A 26,368-nucleotide genomic window follows, 5' to 3' on the forward strand; every position below is an offset into this window, starting at 1 on the left:
TTAGAATGTGTACACAATGAGTATGTAAATGTCTTGAATAACAAGCATTTTGTTTCACATTTAATATTCTTTTGTCTACATTTCAGCTAAAAGTTGAACCATTATAACGCTTGTCTAAAACAACATTTGATTAAAGTAAGTGTACAGTATTAATATGCAACGATTTTGAATGAGGCGGCACAGTGGATCAACTGGAAAGTGCTGGCCTCACAGTTCTGAGGACCCGGGTTCGAACCCGGCTCCGCCCGTGTGGCGTTTGCATGTTCTCCCCGTGCCTGCGTGGGTTTTCTCTAGTTGGGCACTCCGGTTTCCTCGAGGCCACATCCCCAAAAAGATGTAACATTAATTGGGGACTCTAAATTGCCCCTAAAATTGTAATTGCGAGTGCAGCTTTTTGTCTCGATGTGCCCTGCGATTGGCTGGCGACCAGTTCAGGGTGCACCCAACCTCCTGGATGGATGGATTGATGGAGGGATCGATGGACCGGAAGTTTGCAAATGTATGTTTCCCACTTGGTCATGCAATCATCGGAAAGTCTAAATTGCCCGTAGGTGTGATTGTGAGCGCGACTGTCGTCTGTCTCCTTGCGCCGTGCGATTGGCCGGCAACCAGTTCAGGGCGTAGCCTGCCCCCCGACCCGAAGATAGCCGGGATTGGCTCCAGGACTCCCACGACCGTCGTGAAGATAAGAGGCTCATAAAACGGATGAATGGCTGTTATCCCCATCCGTAAATATGTAGTGGGATTTGATGAGGTCAGCAGCCATCCGAAGTTGATGTCATTGGGTCCTTGAACGCACCACCCGAGTCGACTCTGGTTACACGATGGCGGCCGCTGTGACTCGCGGACGAGGACAACTTCTACATTCCGACCAGGAAACTACATCGAGGCGAAGGCAATAAGTTGGAAAGGCGAGGCAACCGGAGCGAGGGGAAGCTCTGGGGATTTTCCGTGGATCCGAGCAAGGAGGCGGCGAAGAAGAAACTCCGCCCGGTAGTTGTTTTTCCGCCGACTGTCACTTAGCCGGTTAGCCGCTAAGGCTATTTCAGATCACCCGAGTCGCTAGTGGCCGAACGTCGGGGATTAGCGTCTCGAGAGTGCGACGAACATGGCATTTCGTTCCCAGTCGGTAAGCGAGATGGTCGACAAGGGTTCGCAGGGAGCCTTCCGGGGCCCGGGGGACAAGTTAGTGCGCCTTCAGTAGGCTAACCGCGTTAGCGCTTCACTTGTCCTCACTACCCGCGAGCTATCCACTTAGCATTCTCTCCTTCACTTTGTACTGCTAATCCCGACTAGTGAGTCTTTTCTCTTTTTTTTTCCTCAATTAAATTCATTCAGCGGGGGGGTTACGGACAGAAGTGATTTAACGCCTCAATTTGGCAAACATTTTGATTCTGTCACTGTGCGTTCCAACCCTCAGTGTTGTTTTTTTTTTTTTTTTTTTTTTTTTTGGGGTGTTATAGGAGTGCTAATTGCAAATCTTACCAGTCTTATTTACATATCCGCCCCCCCCCCCCCCGCGCCCAAAAAGAAAATCGCCTTACCTAGGTATACAAATTTTTTTTTTAATTCAGTGAACGGTGTTTGCAGTTAATGTTAGCCTTGCACCGCTGGAATAGACGCTATTGACTTTTCCCTGGACAGATTTATGCTCGCCACACGAAAGTAATCAAGATCCCATTTGAAGTCCAGCAGGAACCTCAAGTCTCTCCTTGCTTCAGTACTGGAATAGTTTGATGGAAGACGGAGGCTGTTTGCCAGACTGTCCCTTCTCTACTCAGTCATGTACGTCCTGACACATGGCAGCCTTCTCTCTACTGCGGTTCTCCACACGGACGGGCATCTTTTTTCTACCTGAGCCGTGTGCAGTGGACGATGTTTATTAGTTAGTGCCTCGCCCCCAGCCCCCCCCCCAGCCCCCCTTCTAAAAGAAGCAAGAGACTAACCAGAGCTCAGACATTTGTTTGTGGGACTGCAACGAGACGCCTGCCACTCTGGATCAAGAAAACCCGTCCCTCGCGTCCGGTTGGAGTCACACTCTCAAGCCCAAATCAATGCCTTCGGCGCTGGCTGTGTTCGCCTGCCGACCCAACTCGCACCCATTCCAGGAGAGGCATGTGTACCTGGATGAGCCCGTCAAGATCGGCAGGTCGGTGGCTCGCTGCCGGCCGGCGCAGAACAACGCCACCTTCGACTGCAAGGTGCTGTCCAGAAACCACGCCCTGGTCTGGTTTGACCACAAGAGTGGCAAGGTAAGACCAGGTCACAATTGAGTACATACACTGAAAACTTTACTCATAAAAGTGATTTCGTTTTCATTTTCTGAGCCGCTTATCCTCATAAGGGTCGCGGGAGTGCTGGAACCTATCCTGGCTATCTTTAGGCGAGAGATGGGGTACACTCTGACCCTGTTGCCAGCCAATCGCAGGGCACAAAGAGACCGAAAAGAGTCGCACTCACAATCCCACCTATGGACAATTTCCAGTCCCCGTGAACGCATGTTTTTGGGAAAATTTTGTTTGGACAATTGATTTGGTCCATGCCAGGTTATGGTGTTCTCAGCTGAGCCAGGAAAACCCATCATGATGCTCCATAAAAGGGGGGCAAAGAAGCGCCTGTGTGAAAGGAGCCTTCAACGCAGGACACCCAAATACTGCCGTGGGCTGCAACTCCACAAATGGCCTGCTCATAGTTTTGAGTCATGTTTTAATAACCAGCAGGCCTGTCACTAAGACACACGCTCTCTCCTTTTATCTTGTAGTAGTAGTAGTAGTAGTTTTTTTCACGAGACAGTTCCACCTTTAGGCAAATGCGTGTCAACTTTTGATTAAACTTGAAGAAATGAAGTTACTTTAAGGGGGCACGTCCATCATTCGATCCTGCGGCGCAGACAAAACCACCGTTGTGCTGTGGAAGGTGATAAATAATCTCAAGCCGACACAGGAAATGTCCTTCGCACCCAGGGGACAAGTGTGTTAAATAAAGACACACATGCTGTTTTCCTCATTATTGCACAGCCGAAGGAACCAAAGCCCGGAGCGACTCGGGATTTATGTACTGGTGTGCCAAAATCTTTGCAACTCAAGTCATGCCCGCTTGACAAAGTACCTGCGAGTCATTAATCCTGCGGACAAACTGGGCTGCGTCGACCCATTTTAACAAAGTACATACATCTCATGCGACTGAATACACGTCATCTTCTTTTCACCAGCAGTATTCGGCCTCTTTTCGTGCCTTTTCTTCACCATCTCCGTGTGTTAAGGGAATTCACGAGTGTGAAGTTTCTGACCTGACATAACAGACTTCTCCTGCGCCGATAGGCCCGCCGCACACCACGCGACGCGGCCAAACCCGACTGAACTCTCGCGCAGTTTGTGGGCTTCTGCGGCTATTTGTCGCGAGTCGCCGACTATGTTGCTGCGTTTTGAAATTTGAATTGCAGGTCAATGGCACAAATGCCGCACGGCATTGCGAGAGCGCTCACAGCAATTGTTACATTTTTGCATATTAAGCATATGAAGGCAATACAGTATGTACAGGATTTTTACTGTATATTGAGCGAGCCGTTTGCAAAGCAGCATTTTAGGCGATTGTGACTGATCTTTGAACACCAACAGAATATTGTATTTTGTGACATGGAAAGTGCCAGAACTACAAAAAGGAAGAGTAGACTTCTTTTACCAGGAAAAAAATTAATTTGCATCTAGCTTTTTCCTTTCAAGTTCAAGTTGATTAGATGACGTTGCTATTCATTCCATTAAACTCTGCCGTCTTTTGCACGTTCGTCAGTGCGACGCACCCGAAGCATGAGTTGCGGTACCTCTTCATGCCACAAATATATGTCCGATTGTGATTGGCCTAAACTTGTGCGAGGTCCACCTGACAAGTGGACTTATCTTTTTCTTCTTCTCAAAAGCTGTGCTGATCTCAAATCCAAATTGCTGCAATGTACAGGAATCTGTTCATCGTTACAGTGGGAAAGTATGTAACCGTAAATGGATTATGATTCACTTAGCGCTTTCATCCGTAATATGTCAGAAAATAGGCGGCAAAAATGTTGATAATTTTTTAAAGTTTTAAAACTTTTTGTTTTTTGGAAAGTACAACATGAATAGTATTGTCTTTTTTTTTTTTTTAGGAAATGAGGATGTCCTTAAATCTTAACTTGTAAAAGCTCACTATTGTACTGAGGCTTAATCTTCATTAAGGAATTAATTATTATTATTTTGAACGTCTTAAATCCTCACATTGGAGGTCCAAAGCGGACATTTGTAATCTTTGCGGGCCGTCGTGGAGCATCTGTCGTCGCTCCTCCTCGGAACAGGTTCAACAGGCCCAGGGAGTCCTCGGATTAGACCGACTGTGAGGCATGCGGACACTTGGAAATGTTTCATTTGACTCTGCCACCACATGCAACAACACAGTATTGACGATAGATAATATTCTTTCTCTTTTATGACCAGAATTTCTTTGGCTTAGTGTTGCAAGGGAACAAACAAATACAAGCTGGTGTTACCATTTTTCACGGAAATCACATCACTGGCTACGTGAAGCAAGCACAGCGCAAATGTGTCAAAGGTGGCGCATTGTGTGGATCAACCTTTGATTTTTTTTTGCTTGTATTTTGATGAAAATTCCTAATCATAACAATGAATTAAGATATTGCAAGCGATCTTGATTTTTTTTTTTTTTTGTTTGTTTTCAAATTTTATAACTAGGTGTCCATCAGTTTGTCTTGCATATGTAATAATATGATAAGGCGATGAAAGATTTCAGTCCTCTCGGCTGTCTGAGGCAAACTGTACTTCCAATGTTGCCCGTGACAAAGACGAGTTTGACGCCCTGGAGGTAGTGGCTTGTTTTCTCAATAACCGTAGCTTCCTCTTGCAGCAAGAACGTTGTTTTGTCACATAACTATGGACTGTGGGAATTTGATAACATCAGCTGCAGTTTCGCTTTGCGCTGATGCGACGGCGAGCGATCTTACAAGGTAGGAAGGGAGGGTTTGACGTCCAAACCTGACTTGCTGGTGTGTGACACTTGAGCCACGTCGTAATTCTTGTCTCAGGCATTCGGCGCGCATTACAGGTGAAAATGTTAACAATCACTTCTTGAATAAGTCATTATTTTTTTTGTAGCACTTCTTGAATAAGCAATATTTTTTGGACTAAGTGGTTGTCTTTTAGAAAAGGTCTTAAATGAGAATTTTTTTTTTTTTTTTTCCATTAAGTCCAAATTCAGTGCCTGGATCCTGGAGTGCAGAAAGGAAGTAAACCATCAGTTGAGGCTAATCAGTAGCAGGCCTGGGCAGTTAATTGATATTGTTATTGTTATTTGATCATTTTTCAAGGCTTTAAAAAAATGAAGCCCTGAAGGGATCAACAAAGCCCAATTTGTTTGAAAGAATATCATTGCAATTTGCTTTTTCTTGAAGCAAAAAGGTGCAAAACTGAAAATCAGAGCTGTTTTTTTCGGTGATTTAAAAAGGAGCAATTGTATTTTGAGGCCATATGGTGCTCATCCTCAGGAGCGGGATGGCTTACATTTCCGATGCTCTTTCTCCAAATCTGCAAAGCGGCCAGCTCAAGAGTATGTACTTTTATTTGTTTACTGTGTAGTAACTGTTTGGCGGGAATGCTACGCTTCGGTGTAAGAACATAGTACATTGATAAATGTTCATCAAAATAAAATACATCCACCCGCTTGTGAATTATCTTCCAAACAGCATTGTCCGGACTTGGTCAGGTCTGTGCAAGTAACCTACCTAAAGCGCAAGATTCCCAAGTCTACTTTGTTTGTGTCACTGCTGTTTCGACAGAACAGTGACGCAGAATAAATGTTGACTTTTTATGGGTGTAGTGTCAAATGTCTTTTGGATGCTTTGTTTCACGAAAGGTAAAAAGTGTTCAGAGTTTGGTTTCTCCTCCAGCCCATTTTAGCTGTGAGCAATTGAATTGCACCACATGTTGGTGTGAAACACTAATAGTTAACCATTCAACAACAACAACCAAAAAAAGCTTCTTAAATCTTTCCAAACAGTATCAAAATTGCCAACAATTTGTGTGGCGGGAGCTCGACCCGACTGAGTGGAGCACGGCTGCTGGCGTTTATGTCTGAAGGGTCTCGTTCAGATAATCAAGTGTCTTGTTATTTAAGCAGCATCCAGCTGCCGCTCCCGGTCAGCTCCATAGAACTCTCGGGACCTCGGGCTGGGAAGAAAATGCGCCGCCGAAGTCTTTCCGACGTCGCGCATCGCGGCCATTCTCTGCCTGGAGCCTGGGAACTGGAACTTGGGGTTCCACAATAAGATTTCTTATGAATTGTATCATTTTAAACTAAGCATGGACCAGCGCGGCACGCCAGTGGGGAAAAAAAAAACTCATCCCTAACTTTATGATTGTGATGCATTGCATTAATCAGACATCCCTGTTTGTGCCAGCTCACGCTTTTTTGTCATGTAACATTGTTCAGGACGGGCAAAGCCCCTTTTTTATATTTGAGGCTTCTAAGCACGTGTCGGGTCAAAAGGTTGTGGACAATGATTGATCTTGTGAGGTATAAATGGGCAATATGTCTCCGACAATATTCACTGCCTTAATTGCTTTCCGCTAGGCTCCTTAATTTTCTTTTTTTTTTTTTGCTCAAGTCACCAAATATTATGGGCGGAATGGTACACGTAGCTCGCAGTATGGCCACTATATCTCATTTTGGGGGTGTTTTTTTTATGCTTAAAGAGAGAAAAACAACCAAAAAACTACTAGTGACAGTTGGATTAGGTGTGAATCGCTTGGTCACGTCGTTCTCTTTCTTCAGCCGTAAACGGCGTCAAAAACCAAAACATGGCGTTTTAGGTGCACACGGTAGTTATGTTTAATCATCATTTTTATGGAGGGTGCCCTCGTTGGGGGTGGGGGGGTGGTCTTCCTGATAAGGAGTCCTTGGACCCAAAATGTTTGCGATCCCGCAATTTAGATGATGCCTGATTGAGCTGCACAATCGAACAAAATTTCATTGTGATTGTGATTTAATTATTTTTTTTTTTTTTTTTTACGTTTAAAATGTGGCCGCTCCTGCATATGAAAAGTGTTTCATTTGCATAACTGCCAGCGCTGTAGTCAGCCAGCCACCACGGGGCAGACGTATTTTTAAGACTTCATTAAGGGGCAGCACTGCTCTCGGTTGTCAACTTGGAAAATAAAATGAAAAAATGGCATATATAAAGCTTTTATTTTGAAGTGTGCCCTCTCAGCATGTTGGCAAAGAGGTGTTGTGCCACGGTTGGACACTATTAACAATTTGAGTCCTTCGACTTCGGCCGTCTTAAAAAAAAAAAAAAAAAAAAACTCCCCACAACGGTGGCGTTCTTTTCAGTATGTGACCGCGCAACGACTGACCAATCAAGCAGAGCAACAGCATCGATAAGCTTACAGCCTCATATTGTTGCGTTTTATTTATTGACTGCGTTTGCTTCCATAACGTTGCAATCCATTGGGGTATGTTACTTTTTTTTTTCAATTTAAAGATTAATTCTGTGCTGAAAAGTGTTCCAGATTGTTTGTTGAAAGGTAGTGCAATAAAAAAAAAATTCCCCATCGTGAAGAATAATCAGGACCAATATATATAGATATGATTACAATATAATTATACAGCCATAATGCTTGATGTGTTTTAGTTCCCAGGGGGAATCTGAAGCCTGCCAGTAAGACACTCGGTGGTGAGCTCAGGCAGGTACGCATCAGATTAAAAGCAGATTGAGGACCACCGGCGTCACTCGCTCGTCCACGTGCCAGCAGACCAGATCAAACCCGCTTAATCCTCTGCGAAGACGTAATGATGATTAGCGGGACGTGAACGTCTTCGAGCAATATTTATCCATAAGGACATAATAGCCTGTATTTTTGTTTGTTCATGTAAAAATGGCACATTGCTGACTGAGCATTGATCCTTTGCACCACATTAACTTTTCTGCACGCTTGTACTTTGGACAAGCAAATTTACCTTGCACTTGTCCTGACACACACCAGTTATAGCTGGAAAATGACAAACTGCAATAAAGAGAAGCTCCATGAACTTTAGTGTACATAACTGTACGTGTATGACGCGTTTACCGTTCGTTTGACCATTTTGTTTAAACTTGTCACTTAATCCCGAGGGCTGTGAAATTTAAAGTCGATGTCAAGTGTGGAGAAAAAAAAATCTAAATTTGACACACCGCAGAGGTGTAATTTTCACAACTGCACAACAGTTTGAATGATCAAGAAAACCACCAAAGTTAAAAAAAAGAGATTTCATAATCATTAAAAAATCACTTGTCAAACATTGGGCGTGTGCACTGAATGCGCAGAAACCACAGCCTGCTTGAATGTAAACTGTCAATCAAATTCCACTGCAACGACCTGGAAAAATACTTGCTACGTCATCTTGCATCTTTCTTATATCTACACGTAATTATATGGTGGAGCCGCCAAAATGTATCCGCTTTAAGCCTCTGATTCGTCGTGGGGCCTTTCCGCATCCCTACAGTGAGGCGCTCGAAAGCGCCCACTCCAGCCCGAGTCCTCGCTGCACACGCTAGCTCACAAGTCGGACATTTATTTATTGTATTTTTTTTAACACCCTCTTCCGCCCTCTGTTGCCACCCAGGCACTCAAAAGCGGCCACGCCAGCAAACTCTTTGCAGGGTAGGTTAATTTTGGGTGTGTTGGTTTAGCTACTTAACTAACTGTACGTCACATTTGCTCTTGATAAGAACAAAGGCACTCAACTTCTTCTATGGATGGGGGAAGGGGGGCACATGCCAGACTCTGAAGTTTTAGCCGCGCCCCAAAAATGGAAAACCTTAATGCTTTTTCCCCACACCTGAGGTCTGAGTCCTTGCATGTTTCCAGCAATTATCATCGGACGTATTTAAATTGTTGTTCTATGATCCAAACCGTTTGCCGTCATACACACGGGCAGTCTTTTCACTAACGTTTTAACGCGCTCCAACTTTTTTCATATTTCAGCTTAATGTTTTGAGTTGTTGGCATCTCCCTAGTACAGTCTCAGCACGTGGCGGGATCCACCGCTGAATTTATAAATCAATTTGTCCAATTTCCTCGCCACTTGTACAAGTTTGTTGTTAATTTCTGCGTGTTTTTGTCCTATGAGAGGAATGCTGAGGACACTTAGAAGTTAAGCCCCATATGAATGAATGAATGAATGAATGAGCTGTTAGCCTTATCAACTTGGCTCTTTGTAGGAACTCGAATACCAGCCCAGCGTGTGTTAACTTGTACTGAGAACATTGACAGTGTTTTTAATACTGTCATGCCGTTTATCCTTAAACGTTGATATATTGCAAAATGTTGAGATGTGAGGAATACAACCACTGAAGCTGGATAAAGTGTCAAACTGTTGTCTGTGATTTGACTTGTTTTTGGCACGCGGCACCATGGCTTTTCTTTTGTCACGGGACGTTTTAAACACACTTTGGCTGTTTTAGTTGTGTATTTAAGTCATCAGCGCAGCCGCCAGTTGATGAGTCGGGAAATAGTTTTGAGCTTCAGGTGCGGCCACACATACGACAGGCTGAAGGTTTTCCACTCGCATCTTTTTCCGGTCTTTAAAAGTGGATCACATGATCTGTTTAGAGACCGAAGAAGTCACGGGGTGATTTGTACTAAAGGAGGTATGTACAGTGTCATTCCCTTATTTGGACCTCCGACATAAAAACACTGGCGCTTATGAAAAACTGATGAACTTGGTGCTTATAGCAGGAAGGAAAATAGGCCATCTGTAAGATCCCACAGAAATGTCCCGCGAGTGGGTGTCGAAGTATGAAAGCCGGAGGAGATGAAATATGCCAGTCAGGGTTGACAAGCGATGCATTCGTGACAGCACTTCATTTTCACGTTACTGGAAAATTGTCTTCAATGTTACCAAACCAAGCGAGCTTCATTGAAATTGCTAACTGCTCTTCATTAATTATTCAAATAACTTGAATAGTTGGATTACCAAAAAACCTAAAGCCATATTTCTGCCGAGAAGCGTCACAGTGGTAATTTTTCACCATGGACCGACAGTTGTGGGGATTCTTAAGCCTTAAGTTGAGAGAATGGCGCCCAGCTCGGAGGAAAGAGTGCACAAAAGAGAGAATCCCTGAAGTTGGCATAATTTCACCCTGAAGAAAGGCAAAGTGCAATGTGCCTTCTGCAAAAGAGAACAACTGCATGCCTCTAATTGCCGACATAAATGCTACAAAAACCTTCATTGAAGACTAAATTGTCCTTTGTGTTTCAAAAATGTGAGACCAGATTTACACTGAGCAAGGTGTCCAGAACTGACTTAATACCGGTTTCAGCAACTAGTTTTTGTGAGTGGCTGGACACTGGGTTTTTGAATCTCCGGTGGACGCTGTCACAGATGCTGCTCACAATCAAAAATACACATGACCTTTCACCCGCCCAAACTTCTGTGTTCCAAGCGCAGGTGACACCCGTGCGAACGTGGTGAGGCTCCCTTGCAGAAATGCTCAAGTCCACTCAGCGAATTGGGGCAATTGATCATTGGCTACACATTCTTAAAATGCTCTCTTGTCAGTGTTTTCTTTCCTTGTGATGAAAAAAATGATAATAGCACCATGTTTTTGTGGTTCTATTTAAAAAATAAGCCATGTGCTGTATGTGGAGCCTCAAAACCCAATACGGGGTTGCGGTTTTTCCATTGCAGCTCACTTGTAGGTGTGCGGTGGTCAGTCCCTTGGTACAATTGGCTTATTTTCCACGATGGTCCAGTTGAGTCCGTTTTGGCCGTGTCGCTCGGCGTGCGCCGGACCTTAGGTTCATTGAAAACGACTATAAATTGTCTGTATTTATAAAAAGGTGTATGGGTTGGAATTGTGCCTGTGTCTTTATTTTTGGGGGAGGAGACCCAGCGCAGTCGGAAAATGAAGCGCTCCGGCCAAGCGGAGTCTGTGACGCTCGGAAGTCGGCGTTGTGCATGTTTGAACTTCGGCGTGGACGAGATGAGTGGAGTAGAAAACGGGCGATGTTTAAAAGATGAACGTTTGGCGGGCCGCCTCTTGCTCGACAGCAGCGGATAATGTGTGTGCATGAGGATGTGTGCTAAAGTGTCAGACTATGAAGCTGTATGAATTTTTTCTTTTTTTTTTTTTTTTTTCTGGTGGATAATGTGTGTGTGTGTGAGGCTTTGGTGGATGCAAGTTAGGTCCCTCCTTCCTTGTCTCCAGGTTGCCATGGGGACAAGAGGTACGTGTGTGTGTGTGCGCTGCGGGTGAGCACACTGCAGTCTGATGAATGGTGAGATCAGTGAAAGTCTCTCTCTCCTCGCCGTGAGAGAGGCTTTCTCCAGTAGATCAACGCTGTCTTGTTTTCAGTCACAATGAAGAGCTGACGGGTGAAGCCCCCCCCCCCCCCAGGACCGCCACCGCAATCCGCCGCTTACATCAGAGCGTTCATTGTGTGTTTGTGTTTGTCCACTGCCCTTTGCGCATCATCTCATGTCTTTACTTGCCTCTGTAAGTATGTGCTTGACATCCACGCGCTGCGGCTGGCTGTGGTTTTTGTCGTGGGTGTTTTGCAACGTTTGTGCCGTCGTTCTTATCCGAGGAGAGGCGATACGGCGTCCGTGTTATTGTGTAAACCTTTATCGGTGCGATGTTTACGACAGTGCTTATTGGGGAGGGGAGGGGAGGGGGACGGGTCACTAAGGCGATAATGTGGAGAATTTCCACATAATGGGCATGAGCGTTTATAAGGTAAAAAGTTGATTCACGTCTCATCATCATTCAGGTGTAGTTTGCTTTCTCAAGGAAAAACATGGCCAGTGTGTGAAGTCGAGTGGCATCCATGCTACAGAAGAAGTTCAGAAAATTTAGACAGACTCCCCATCCTTTTTCTAAACTGTCTTTTTCTCGATAGGGTCACGCGTGACTGGGGGAGACTGGGGCTGGCGTGCCCACCTACCCTCAGTCGCAGGACACATAAGACAAACATTGGACTGATGGCAAACTAGTGGCAGGGCACATGGCCAACAGCCATTCACAACTTAAGTGGTGCCTTGAGATTCAAGTGAGTCGAGATAAAAGCCACCGTCCGACGTTTTTGGATTTAAAAAAAAATCACTTTGATTTCTTACGGCACAATTGAGATAAGATACATGAGACGACATGTTATACGGTTTGGTGGTAGTGTTTGATCGCGACACAACGCGCGTCGATTTGGCCGAAACAAACGGTAAACAATTCAAGCCGTTTATCGTCACCCCCAACGAAACATCTTGTTTTTTTTTTTTCCCCTTTCCTATCCGAGCGAGATGAACCGTTAGTACTTTGAAGATTGGTCGTTTGAATTCTAACGGTGCTTCGATGCAACCTTTAAAGGAAAAGAAACGACTCCTATTACCCACAGTAGAATTGTTTTCAAAGCAACAGACCACAGATAAAGTTTAAAGAGTAAGTGGTTCCCAAACTTTTTGCAGCACAATCCCTTTTGAAAATGAAGTTCTCTCTCTCTCTCTCTCTCTCTCTTACTCATTCGCTCATTTTCTATAAATAGGCAGGCTTATCTTGCAATAATCACTCATCACTGCAGTGGTCCCTTTTACAGTTTAAAAATGACACTGGCAAGTTTATCAACTCACCAAGAACAAACACAAATATAAACCTCTTTTTTTTTTCTTCCTGCTAAAACTTGACATCTTTCATCATTTCATTTCATGTGATTTCAGTGGCGAGTGTTGGCTCGTTTCGTCTAGTAAAATTAGCTCCATCTGCTGTGTGTAACTTAATACTGGAGAGTGATCATGGAAGCCCCGCACGCCTGTCATACCGCGGCTACTTTGAAAACTACTGTCGTAAGCAAAGACGCTCGAGAGTTTCACGCTAGGGACAGCATCTCATTAAATTGATATTTGTTGTTTTGGGGGGGGGGGGGGACAGATTGGAGTTTCCATTCATTTCTGCTGGTAAAGCTGTCAATCATTTGCTGAAATGGGACACTTCCTTATTTTCTCTCTTTTGCCTTCAATTAGCCTCCCGCCCACAGAGGTTGCCTTTCTCAGCACGATCCACAGTGCTGATGTTCTATGACAAGATGATTGCGAGGATTTATAAGAAAGCCTTACAAGGCAACTGGGATTATTTTTCATTTTGAGACCCGAGTTGACATCCCATCGGTGTTTTGTACCCTACCATTATTGAGCTCAGGCATTTTCTTTACATCAGAAAATTTCATGCCACGCTGCTGATCTCTTGAAATGTACTGAAATTGGCGTAAAGTCTCGGGCTGTGTAGTTGAACGCAAAGCAGCCCGTCTAATGATGTTGATTTTTTCTTCTGTCTTAGTTCTACCTGCAGGACACTAAAAGCAGTAATGGGACCTTCATCAACAGCCAGCGGTTGAGTCGAGGCTCGGAGGAGAGCCCCCCCTGCGAGGTCCTCTCGGGAGACATCATCCAATTTGGCGTGGATGTCACGGAGAACACACGCAAAGGTACTTGCGTATTCGGCTGCAGCAAAATTACTTAGATTTGAGTCAAATTAAGAAGGCTTGCTCATTTGAGGCAGCACTAATAGCCTGACCTCGCCAGCCTTGATGTGCTGATGCACACGGGCAGCATTTGAATCACCAGATTTGGGATTGGCCTTAAGGACACCTTGCAGCGCACCTCAAAGCTCTCAAACACACAAACCAACACATGGACATTTGGGTCAGATTTTCAGCTCCACTACCAAAACTTCAAAATTAGACTTCCACTGAAAGTCCATCCTACATTTTGACCTCATTCTACATGGCCGCTCCACTCATCCAGAGTCAAACACAATCAAAGCTATTGAATGGGACACATTATAGAAAATTGACTGTTGGTGGGCGGCACCGCGGACGACTGGTTAGAGCATCTATCTCACAGTTCTGAAGAGTGGCGTCCAAATCGTAGCCCCGCCTGTGTGGAGTTTGCACGTTCTCCCCGCGCCTGTGTGTGTGTGTGTGTGTGTTTTCTCCGAGCACTCCAGATTCCTCTCACATCCCAAAAACGTCCTCGCATTCATTGGAGACTCTTAGGTTGCCCTTCGCTGTGATTGTGAGCGAGAATGTTTCTTTGTTTCAATGTGCCCTGCGATCGGCTGGCAACCGGTTCAGGGTGTTTCCCGCCGAATTGCCAAAGACAGCTCGGATAGGAAATAAAAATGGATGGATGACTGTTGGGGCGTGTTTTTGGAATGTGAACTGAAGCAGAAGAACCCAAATGAAAAGCAACGCAAACACGGAGAGGACACGCAAGCTCCACAGAGGTAGGCCGCAAACCCAGAAGTCAAGAAACGTTACAATAATACTGACCGCTTGATCGCCGTCCCGCCTTTACAAAACTTTTGTGTCAAACTGCATGTCACATGCCTGATAAGCACTTATTTCAGCCAACCTCAACCGTTCTTGAGTACAGTGAGCCCTTGGCCATTTGCTTGCGTCGCCCGTGTCGGCAGGTCATTGCTGACCATCTTGTACGCACTCACGTTGTCACGTGGAAACAAAAATGATCACACCACAGCAAACAGAATAGCATAATAAAACCGATAAAAGAATGACTAAAAAAATAATTGACTTTAAGCGCTATTTACATCCTCCCACCGTGCTTTGGGCCACTTAGGAGGTCCTTAATCCCGGAAAGCATGTAAATAGCGTTTCAAGCGCGTGTTTTGTGCCAGATTGCAGTTTGCAAAAATACACCAAGGCTCAACTTCTGGAGACAAGTCCTGTGGTCTGAAGAAACTCGAGTGGAGCCGTTTGTCCAGAATGACCAATGTCACATGTGTGAGGAAAAAGGAGCAAGCTTGTAGCCCTGAGAACACCGCACCGACTGTGAAGCATGGCGGTGGCGGCGTCGTCTTGTGAGGCTGTTTTGCTGCAGCCTGAACTGGAGCGCTTCCTAAAATAGATGGCATCGCGACGAAAGTATACATTCGGTGGAGATATTAAAGCAACATCTCAAAACATCAGCCAGGAAGCTCAAACTTGGTTGCAAAAAGGATCTTCCACTTGAGTGAATTTGGTCGACTTCCTCCCACCATACTCGATGTGTTCGCGAACCGAAAACTGGAAATAGGACAGAGAGCGGCCCTCGGTGAAAATGTCGACCAGTCCGGTTATTTGCTGTACGCCGGCGATAAAAAGTGTAGTCTTTTATGCGTGTGTGTGTGTGTTGTGTTTTAAAATGTAAGTCGCTGCTGTGTGTGTCTCCAGTCACACATGGCTGCATCGTGTCAACAGTCAAACTCTTCCTGCCTGACGGGATGGAGGCACGCCGACGAAGCGAGTAAGTACAACATGGATCCATTTATCATTTGATTAGCTGCGTCCAAAGACCACACGGAATCTATTAGTAAAGCCCATTTATTGATATACCGCATTTCATACACAACTCAGTGTCCTTTTACATGATTGAAAACATTTAAAAACAAAGGAAAAAATAGAATCAACTTTTAAAACCGAGAGCTTGGCTAAGGGCTGTGTAATATGGCCTTAAAAATAAAATCGCAGTGGGTTTTTCCCCGCATAAAAATTGCATTTTTCATTTTGATTTTATTTTTCCGTTCTCTAATAGAAAAAGCACATGATAAGGACGTTACTTATAACACGATTTGCTTCCGTTTTGGGATTTGCTGTTACATTATACACTATAGTAAGGTCCCGTCATCATCCCCGACCCCCCACCAGCATGAACGTGCATCATCTTCCACAGAAAGGGGAACATTTTCTTTACAGATAATACAAAAACGTCTTTCCGCTTTGATTTTTTTTTTTCAGTTAGTTAAAACGGCTACGAAACATAATTCTTACCAAACGATCGTTTGAATTGTTCACCAATTTAGCATGAAGTGAGCTGTCAAATTGCATAACTCCACTTGTTGCAATTAAGTCCACAATTGCCTTCCAGTAGGCTCTTGTCAAACTCAAATGAATGTGAAATGTGATTTCACTCTTGTTGTGTTTTTTTTTTTTTTTTATTATTTTTCTTGGAATTTATTTTTCTCATCGCTTTTTGAAAAAAAACAAACAAAAAAAAAAAAAAGTACCGTAAAATAGCCACTAAAAGGCCCTGCAAATTTGCTCAGTTGGCAACATTGACGGCACTTTTGTAAACGACGTCCTCTCCGTCCGGAGACATGATTTCGTCACGTTAAGCTCTGAAGGTGCTAAGATGAAACATTTTTTTTCAGAAAATCATCCTGAGAAACGAGTTCAACTTGACCAATAAAATCATTCAATTGCCCAGCCATAGCTTAGGTATACCCAATATGAAATAACCAATAAAAGAGGTTGTTTTTCCTTCTGGTAGTTGGTTTCAGGGGTGTTTCTTTTTCCCAGCACCTACTCCCAAGTGTAGAGTCCGCTCGAGGCCCACCCGCCCTCCTATATCACCTGATGAGTTATCGGTCCAGTCTTAGTCATGAGGTGCGCTTGTTTTCACGCACCGCTCGTGTTAGATGGGTGGAGCTAGTACAAGTTCAAGGTAGGCAGTTATTTAGCAGCTGGCGGAGGTGTCTCAGATGGTATAAAGAGAGCAAGTTTGCTACGTGAGGAATCTGCCGCTCAAAAAAGATGAAGTCAAGTAAGAATCTCAGCGAGCCAGCCAGGAGCCGACAGAGAGCGTGAAGTTTGAACTCTGCCCTGTGTCGGTCGCAATCTGTGGCATGCATCAGGAACACAACACAGGTAACGACCGTCGACAGCTTCAACTGGTACTTTGAGGTGTTTTGTCCATTTTTCTTTTTTACTTGGTTTGCTTTGTTTTTTTTTTAAAGCAACTCCCATTTTAAAGTAGGAAGTGAACAAAAACAAATGGGCTGACGTTTTTTTTTTCTCTTTTTCGGGGGGGTGGTGCTAGCTGAAGCTTATTACACATTAACAGCAGATGCCTGTAGTGTTACCTCATCATCTTTTCCCCCGTAACACCGCCTCCTTATTAGCGTCACCATCGTATGGCAGCAAGATCTCGCATCGTCATGGGTGTAAGAATCCATTTTGGGGTTTGTCAGATCAGGTTAATGGCGCGGAAGGGATTACGGAGCCTTGAGTGAAAAGGTGGTGCGCTACGTGTCTGATAACAACAGGGAGCGTTGTTGACAAAGGAAAATCCCCAGTAGTAGGCTTACTGGCCACAGTCTGGTGCATTTTTAATGACCGATACGGCACACCACCCACGCGCCACACTATGGTCATAATCAAATAGAAATGTGTTTTCCCTGATTAAACAGCAACTTGGGATGGCTGGCCTCACATTCTACACTTGAATATCTGTGACTTTTAAGTGTGTGTCTGTGGCTTTAAATGGTCTTGCTTGGCCTGGTGAGTGATGTGGGAGTCAGCGAAGGAGATTGCCAAGTTGGCTGTCGTGTCAGGTTGGCGGATGCGTCTTACCTGAAAGTCTGATTGAACATTGAACATTTTTCATGTTTTCATTGACTGAACATGGTTGCTTTTATTAGCTTGTGTTGGTGATTTACATGAGTTAGACTGGTGGCACACTCCCCCCCCCCCCCCAAGTGTGAAATAATGGCGTACTTGGGACTTTCTGTCGTTTGTGTTGTTTCCTCCTGACTCCATGCCATCGATCCAACTTATTTTTATACAAGCAGTGCTGTGTCTGCAGTAATATTAGTCCGTGGGAAGAGATTTTAACTGCGTAGCTTCAAGGATATTGCTGACTGGTGAGTCCAACTGCCTCCCTGTTCTGTTGACCCGGGTTCAAATCCAGCCTCGCCGGTTCACAGAAGACTCCAAATTGCCCATAGGTGTAAATGTGAGTCCGAGACGTTGCTTCCGTATGTGCCCTACGATTGGGTGGCGACCAGTTCAGGAATAGCAGGAAGGGGCTCCCAGCACGCTGGAAACGCTAATGAGGATAAGCAGTATAGAAGACGCTCCTTTTGGGTTTTTGTTCAACTTGTCAGCCTTATTTTTCCCTGAAAAGAATTGTGCGACCTTAGAGGTCCTACTGCAGATACATTTTACTCATGCACTACTTGCAACACCGGTAAACACAAGTATGTTTGTCAGTCATATTGATGACAATATTATTATTTGTGTCTTCCCCTCTGTTCTGTTTTCATGGTGACCAAGTGTGCTCCTCTGTCTTCGCAGTGTCATCCAGGCGCCGCTGCCACTGCCTGTAGACAAGGTAACGTTGCAATGTGCTTGTGTTGTCTTGCTCACCCGTGCCCGCGCGCGCGCGCGCACACACACACACACACACACACACACACAGAGAAGCGGTGAGTAGTGTGGTCAGCTGATGTGAGGAATGCGTGGATCGCTGCCACACATTTCCATGGTGGATGAAGTCAAAGTGTGGTGCAGACGACGTCCTCTTAGTTGCTGTGTTTGTCCAGTTTGGGGTGTTCTGTTCTGTTCGGTCTGTCCCGAGCATCAGAACAACAGGGCCCCAGTGGAACCTGTCCGAGGAATGTGGCGTGTACACATGTGACTACATTTGAACCGCGTAGCCACATAACTAAGTGACGCTGCACATCCAGGCCGAATTAAAGTCACCGAATCCCAACGCACACATGGCAGAGCAATTTTTAGTGATCAAAATATTAAGTACAGCTTTTTGTTAGAATTTCAAAGCACATTTTTAGGGGTGCAATTAATGATTGTTTTAATGACTCAGTCATGTATTGGGTTTTATTTATTTAATTGATAAATAATTGTTCTAAATTTCTTTCCCCTCATTAATAAACGTGACACATTTCAAATGCACAATGCAGAAAATGAAATAATATTCAGTAACTGGTTCGGTCTGTAATGTCAAAAAATCTGAAAAAAAATGTTGATCATTGTCTTCCAAAGTAAAAGCAAAAGTTTGCAAGTGCACTATTTTGATAAACGCAAAGATATCAGTTTGCACTCATAGAAATCTCACAATCGTGTATTTACTGTTGAGAGGCTGATATCAGCGAATTTGAACCATTTTGCGTTACCGTCTGTAATTGTGTTGTGTTGCGCGTCTTTCTCTAAATTCCTTTAATCTGTGAGACAACATTTTTCCCTTTTGGTGTGACTCCAAATTGTGAGTTTTGAGGCATTCTACCGTGGATGTAACGCATAACTGTTTTGAATTCGTGCAACGTGTTCATTTTCATATTTTGAGCTGCCATTGTGTAGCCTTACTGTATGCTTGTCTGTGCTTTCTAGGTTGCAGCCAACACTCCCAGTATGTATTCTCAGGAACTGTTCCAGCTCTCCCAGTATCTACAGGTAACACAGCATCACCTACTGGTCAGTCCTTGCCCTTAGGTCCGCAATCCATCTCTTCTCGCTTCTAAACAAAAACAACAAAAGAAATGGAAAGGTAACCATCGGTAGAAATCTGCAGAAAGAAGAAAGTTAGGCCAGTCGTCATTCCGCAGTTTCAATTTGATATTTTAAAGAAACTGGCAGTCTTTACAAGCCTTGAGTGAGCTATTTCTGCTTCTGTCTGTGCTCCAGGAGGCCTTACACAGAGAGCAAATGCTGGAGCAGAAGCTCGCCACGCTGCAACGTCTCCTCACCACCACTCAGGAGGCCTCGGAGAGCAGCTGGCAGGTAGGGAAACACTTTTTTGGAATGCATGGACGACACATGGACAGATCCACGCACTCTTCCTTTACCAGGCTCTGATTGATGAAGACCGTCTGCTGTCCAGACTGGAGGTGATGGGAAGTCAGCTGCAGGCCTACTCCAAGGTGAAACCCACCCGCTCACTCTCTCCCTTTATTTCTCTTGAACGTGACAAACACTGTCACGATCTCTCACTTTTTGGAGTGTCCACCTCACGTGGACGTTACTATGAACCAAAATCTTTTTTTTTCTTCTCTCCACTGTCAGTCTCAGACGGAGGACGGCATTCGTAAGGAGTTGCTGGCCCTGCAAGAGGACAAACACAACTATGAGACCACAGCCAAGGAGTCTCTCCGGCGGGTCCTGCAGGAGAAGATCGAGGTGGTCAGGAAGCTGTCGGAGGTGGAGGTGGGAGCAGCAAATGGCTTGGGTGTCAGCCTACAAGCGGAAAGCTATGTTGTTGAAGCCGTTTGTCGCTGTCACGGCCCCGCAGCGCACGCTCAGCAACACGGAGGACGAGTGCACGCACCTGAAGGAAATGTCTGAGCGGGGCCACGAAGAGCTGAGGGAGCTGGCCAACAAGTACAATGCCGCTGTCAATGAAATCAAAGAGCTGACTGATAAAATCAAGGTGAGGCCTCTTGAGAGACTTGAATAGCGTCTTCCCTCAAGCGTCTCCAATTGCTGCCTCTTAAATGCAACGTGCAAGAAGGACAATGTCACTCCTACTGCGGCCTGACCTGCCAAAGAATTTTAGCATTACTTTTAAGGTTACGTGTTGTGTTTTTCAATCTCTGAATGCTGTGCACGTTCAGGCAGCGGAGGGCCGCCAAGAGGAGCTGACCCAGCGGGGAGCGTCGGAGAAGAGGGAGCTGGAGCTGCGCATCGAGGAGATGGAGGAGAAAGAGCAGGTTCTCCAGGCTCGCGTCGAGGCGCTGCAGGCTGACAACGACTTCACCAACGAGAGGCTGGCTGCCCTGCAGGGTACGCGCCCACACAAATACATTTTCATTGGGAAAATGGTGCTCCAGAATGTCAGATTTTTCGCTTCAAATTGTTTTGTTTTCTGCCGAAAAGGCTTATTGGAGTATATCCCCCGCTTACTCAATTATTTTTGGGGTTATTTTTTCCCCCAATGCAGTTATAATGGCCATCAATTTTTTTGCAGATTTTCGGTATTCACTACGGGTCCACTTTATACAGGTGCATACAAAAATAGTAGGAAATTCTCAATTCATTACAATAACTCAATTAAAAAAGCAAATGTATAGATCAGCATTTCCAAAGCCATGACACGTACCTCACAAATCTCATATCAAAAGATCACAAGAAGCAATGACAGCATACCTTTCTCGGGTTATTAAATTGATTGCAACCGGTCTGTTCTGGTGGAACAAGTGTGCAGGCTTCATAAGTTCACTTCTTTAGGACAGCAGTGATCTAAACTTAAATGCCACATTACACCGTAAAAAATGATTGGCGCACGAGCAAGGACGGTCGGTTGTGGCAATTCCCCCGTGACGCGCCAACAGCCGTCCTCAAACGAGTCAACGCCTTTTTCCCCTCCTGCTATCGTCCACAGTGCGCTTAGAGCAACTCCAGGAGAAAAGCGTTAAGGAAAACAGCAGCCTGGGTGAGTCCACGTGTCACTCGCTCCTTTGGCCAATCAGGTCACCTCCACGTCCTCCACGTTTACCTCCCGCATGCGAGTCAAGTTCCGTATGGGTTGCATGCTGGTCTGTGTCTGTTCTCCTGTGTGACGCTATCCGGGTCTTTTTGTTCTTCTTCTTCTTCTTCTTCTTGCTGCTTTTCACGGTTCAAGTGGCACAAATTGGGGAAAACCTGATTGCTTTATTAGTCATCAAGGATTACAGGGGTCTCTTTGTGACACGGTGGAGTTTCTGGGTGTCTTTTCTTCTGCTTCTTGAGTGAACAAAGCTCAGGGGCCACTGATTGGGATCTGGTGTTGGAATGAGCTCACTGAAAACGGTCTCGGTGCCTGACCCGCCGCACCCGCTCTGCGCTCATGGCCGCCACCCGATGAAGGACCCCTCTGCAAATGGACGTTTGTTTGATGTGGTCACGTGACAGATGAAGACGAGGCCCCCCTCCAAGCGGCGGCGGCGGCGGCGGAGGACCGGCCCGTCGAGGACAAGCCGAACCCGCAGCCGGCCCCGAGCTGCGTGGAAGCGGAAGAGGAGGATGAGGACGATGAGGATACGGATACTGACGACGGGGCAGTTGGAGGAGATATGGATGGTAGCGGTGGTTTTGTCATAATTGCAATTTCACTTCTGCATTCAGATGAGTTGAAATCCACTTGTTGGTGTTCCCTAATCAAAATGGGCAATTGAATTACCGCACGCGGTAGTCATTGGAGCAATCTTTTGTTAAAGGTTTGCTCAGTCGGGGGCTGCAAATGATTAATAATCAAACATTGACACAACGTTGTCGAGCTGTTACGTCTCAGAGCTGAGTGAGTCCTTTGAAGAAACATGGAACAAAGTGTTGCAGACTGGGCAGAGCAAATAAGTGGAACCACACGCCGGAACATAAATGCCGAGCGACCACCCCCCTCCCCCAGAGTCTCGTCATGCAAAGTAGAGCCCACTTTTCAATTGTCTTAAGTTGTTTGCATAGATAAGATTGACCACTTTGATGAAACAAATGGCGATAACCCCAGTCAATATAAAAGGCAGTTTTTAAGTTAAAAATGTATTCAAAGATACCTGGCTGTATGCGGGAAAAGTAGCAAAAAGGGAATTCTCACTTACAAGCTCCCTTTCTGATCTCACGCGAAAAGGCAGAAAATATGCAGAAAGGGAGCCATTTCTTTTTCAATGGTGCGCAGGCTGCGAAGATGCTCCACATTGTCACTTGCTGCTGCTGTTTTGCTTAGCACGTTGGCTATTGACAATCGCGCCGTTTGATTTCCTGCCCTACTCGATGCGACGGTTGGATTGGTCATTTGAGCCAGCTCTCTCTCTTTGCGCTTTGCTCGTCCACTTCCTGTCGCCGTTCTGCCACGTTCACGTCTTTCCGCTCAAATCTTCTTCAGGGCGTGTCTGATGCGAGTGGTCGTTGTCTCGTCTTCGGGCTCTTTCTGTCCCGAGAGAGTCCGCTCTGGCACCCGTGTAACGCCAGTCTCTGTGTTTTTGTTAGACAACTGTCACCTTAACAACAGCGGCGGGGACGCCACTCGAATCCAACAGTTGATCGAGTGTCCGCGTGAGTACAAGTCTAACTTCACGTCGTTTTTCATTGTCATCCGCTCCTTTGCCATCATCCTTCTTTCTCTTTTGAGTTTCTCCTCATCCTTTGTTTTTTTTTTTTTTTTTTTTTTGGGGTCCTTTCTTTGGCGCCGGACTCCTCCTCTCGGATTCATCATCAGTAGCGGAAGCCTGTGACATAAAAGCACGTCCGCTATTTAGTCTGTGGAAAGTTCCTTTGCATGCTCATTCATAAGATGCTTGACATGTTGTGTTTTCAGGGTAGTTGCTTGCATATAAAAATATGACAGACGTAACTCCAAATTTGATCCTAAAAAGTACAAAAACACTTGTTGTGGAGAAAAATATTTTTTTCCCTTTTTCTTCAAAAACAAAAATTTTTGTTGGATTAAACAGAAAATTTCGATGAATGTTTTTATAAGTGGAAAAAAATAGAAACCCGAGTGTGTCTCTAGCTAATTTGTTTTCATCTGAAAAAAACAAAAAGTTTGAATAAGTTTCAGATCAGCAAAGGCATGTAAAACTAGTCTGCTTCAGATAGTTTCAGGTGGAGAAATAAAAAACGGGCATAGTGGACCCCGGCGGATTTGCAGTTCTGCAATCCCAACATTGACCTGTTGGTGGATTTTATTCTGCACTTTTTTTTTTCAGTGCAATTATAAGGAGCATCATTATTTTTTGTAGATTTGCGCTATTCACGGTCAACAATAGCGAGAGACCAGCAAATTTATTTGTAACATACAACTTCAAATGTTGTCCGTTTGTTTTGTTCGAAATGAAATAAAAGCAATTGTTTCATATAAAAAAAGGCATTATTTTTCATATAAAACAAAGATAAAACTACATTACAATTACAAGTTCTATTTTCCTTTTTCCTTTTATTTGTTTTGCGACATAACTCCAAATTTTCTGGCTTAGACATTCACAATTACATTAAAAAGGAAACCAAAAAATTCCAAAAAACCGTTCATTTGGAATGAAATAGACTGAGTGTTTCACTTGTCGGATGGAGAAGTGACATCAAAGTAAAGGTGCTTATAGAAAATGTTGAATTTAGCCCAGCTGGAAGACGCATGAAAAGCTTGAATTTTCATCGCGGGTATGCTTGGAATCTCATCGGGAAAAGTTATTGGCTGAGCTATTGAGGTACAGTAAATACTTTGGGGAAGAGTACAGTTACGCTTGGAATAGTTGACGTCCTCGTTTGGCTCTTGCTTGATCTTAATATTTGTTCATTTCGTTGAGGTTGTCGCCCGTTGCCTTGGCTTTCATAAATTGCTTTCTGTGTCCGTGCAAATGGCAACACTGGTTGATGTGAACTTGACTGACGGTTGCTCGCTTGCTTGCTTTGTTTCCGACGGACGTGCAGCCGTGAAGCAGTTGAAGGAAGCCGTCAGCTCGTCGATCCATAAACTGGCAAACTTTGATGGTGAGAAACTTTTGAGGGGAATGATTTGATTTGTGAATTCCTCAATTGTTGCTGCATAGCGTCCATGTATTGTGCGTGTGCGCGTGTTAGATGCCCACCTACAGAACAACCAGACAGCAGGAGACGACATCCTGACCAGCCCGGATCGACTCAAAGGTAATCAATCGCATAATTCGACGACAGCAGCCTCAGGACAAGAGTCCTCCGTCAACAAGTAATTGCAATCGCATGTCGAACTTCTCTTATGTTACCCATAAAAATCTGTCTTACAAATTCATTGATTTTGGGGAGAAAAAAAAAAAAGCACATGCAGCAAAGTCCCTTAACTTCTACTCACAATCTGGGTAAACTTAGCTCCTTCATCTCTTAAGTTCAATTGTATCACGTCAACATACTTCTTTGACGCCAATTGCTACTTTGCGCTTTGGCACCAAAGTCTTGCCGCCCGCCAGACGTTCGCTGCTACATTATTCCGAATGGCGCTAATAATGATCATAATCATAATGTCGCTCTGGCCGCATGTACAGGAAACCAGATGGATGCCAAAGAGTCGGACATGTCTGACACGTTGAGTCCCAGCAAAGACCGCAGCAGTGACGACACGTCAGGTCAGCCGAACCCGTTCAGTCCCGTTTTGAAATGTTTTACTCACTGAATGATTGGTTCAGTTTTAGAGATTTTGTTGACTTTGGCTTACTTTTCATTTTGATTATTCATTTTTTTTTATTGCTGTTTTGGATTGATTGCGGCAGCTGTCTGCCTCACAGTTCTGAGTTCCGGGGTTCAAATCCTCGCCTTGCCTGTTTGGATTTTGCATGTTCTCCCCGTGCCTGTGTGAGTTTTTTCCGGGGACTCAGGTTTCCTTCCACATCCTCTTACCCCTCATCCTAAAAAAAAAAAAAAAAAAAAAAAAAGTTTTGGGTGTGGCCCACCTCCTGCCCTGATAATAGCTTGGATTGGCTCCACCACTCCCTTGACCCTTGTGAGGATAAGTGGCATCTGATAATGGATGGCTGGATTAATTGTAATATACACCATCTCTCCTACACAAAAGGATGGAACATATACAAATAATGACCTGAAAATGAAATATTGTGACAATTTCCATATAGCAGCCTATTAGCTGATTAGCCTTAGCATTCACCTCTTCACAAGTTCACCTACTCGTGTATTTTTGTGCCCTTTCTGCAATGTTCTAAGATGCAATAAGATGCCAAAGCCCAGGGAAACTTGTTGAAGGGAGGATTTAAGTTTAGCCTGGGTTGTTAGCATTCTTTTCCTCCACATCAAATAATCTGCACGCTTCATCTTGAAGGCTGATGTAAAATGACTTTGAAATGACAAAATGTTTTTGGTCATACTTTGTCTTTAAACAATTAATATGGAAAGCTGCAAACATTTTTAGGAGAGCGACAATAGCGATTTGCAAAAAAATAATAATAATCTCAATGTCATTGTAGATTCAGCACACTAATTATGTTATTTTCCCAAGTGGCTGAAAATGAACTGGTACCTTTTGAATCACTTTTTTTTTTTTTTTTTTTTTTTAACATATGAGAGAACAGGAAAAATTGCTTTGGAAATCCATCACACTTGCTAACCAGTTGTAGCAGTTTGACATTTGCATTTGACCTCTTGGTGAAATTTCACATTTCAAAATCATTTTGGCTTTTTTTAAAGCCTGAGTGTAGTCCACTTGGAATAGTTTGGTGAATGTGGATTTTTATGCCGTGCTATTTAATAACCTCGTACTGTGTAAGACAATGTCATAAGTTGATGGATAGTTGTTGAGGTGGTATTTTTTAAGTGCATACCAAGGAGATTTCCATTTTCTTAACATTAACCGTGCATTATTTATCAGCAATGAGTTGAAAATAAACAATCAAATGGAAGTGACTATAAAACAAGTCCTATTTAAAGATGGAACATATTTGAGCAGAAATAATGATGACTGCAAACTGTTTCTCAGACGGCAACATGGACGATCAGGACCTCAACGAACCCCTCAACAGAGTAGCGCTGCTCAAAGGTAACCATGGCAACACAGTTTAGTAATTGCTCACATAAAAACAAGATTTTCGTAATCCAGAGTGAATGAACACTCTGCTCCA

General features: G+C 44.4%; 1 protein-coding gene across 7 annotated transcripts in view; it reads left to right on the forward strand.

Moving 5' to 3' along the window:
• Nucleotides 1–467: 467 nt before the first annotated feature.
• Nucleotides 468–26,368, forward strand: part of slmapa (sarcolemma associated protein a) — a 36,549-nt gene continuing 10,648 nt past the window's right edge. Inside the window, exons 1-18 of one of the 7 annotated variants that reach the window (XM_061833052.1) lie at nucleotides 469–1,129; nucleotides 1,645–2,252; nucleotides 13,346–13,493; nucleotides 15,240–15,312; nucleotides 18,141–18,177; nucleotides 19,194–19,256; nucleotides 19,488–19,583; nucleotides 19,652–19,723; nucleotides 19,866–20,006; nucleotides 20,092–20,229; nucleotides 20,414–20,582; nucleotides 21,181–21,231; nucleotides 21,690–21,857; nucleotides 22,761–22,826; nucleotides 24,198–24,257; nucleotides 24,348–24,413; nucleotides 24,785–24,865; nucleotides 26,227–26,286. In XM_061833052.1, the coding sequence (XP_061689036.1) occupies nucleotides 2,055–2,252; nucleotides 13,346–13,493; nucleotides 15,240–15,312; nucleotides 18,141–18,177; nucleotides 19,194–19,256; nucleotides 19,488–19,583; nucleotides 19,652–19,723; nucleotides 19,866–20,006; nucleotides 20,092–20,229; nucleotides 20,414–20,582; nucleotides 21,181–21,231; nucleotides 21,690–21,857; nucleotides 22,761–22,826; nucleotides 24,198–24,257; nucleotides 24,348–24,413; nucleotides 24,785–24,865; nucleotides 26,227–26,286 (1,687 nt within the window). In that variant the 5' untranslated portion in view covers nucleotides 469–1,129; nucleotides 1,645–2,054. Of the gene's footprint in view, nucleotides 2,253–13,345; nucleotides 13,494–15,239; nucleotides 15,313–16,083; nucleotides 16,713–18,140; nucleotides 18,178–19,193; nucleotides 19,257–19,487; nucleotides 19,584–19,651; nucleotides 19,724–19,865; nucleotides 20,007–20,091; nucleotides 20,230–20,413; nucleotides 20,583–21,180; nucleotides 21,232–21,689; nucleotides 21,858–22,760; nucleotides 22,827–24,197; nucleotides 24,258–24,347; nucleotides 24,414–24,784; nucleotides 24,866–26,226; nucleotides 26,287–26,368 lie in introns of those variants that run through there. The other 6 variants (XM_061833053.1, XM_061833054.1, XM_061833058.1 and 3 more) reach the window with 6 other exon arrangements.

The sequence above is a fragment of the Syngnathoides biaculeatus genome, chromosome 10 (genome assembly GCF_019802595.1).
Source record: "Syngnathoides biaculeatus isolate LvHL_M chromosome 10, ASM1980259v1, whole genome shotgun sequence".
Classification (NCBI taxonomy): Eukaryota; Metazoa; Chordata; class Actinopteri; order Syngnathiformes; family Syngnathidae; genus Syngnathoides; species Syngnathoides biaculeatus.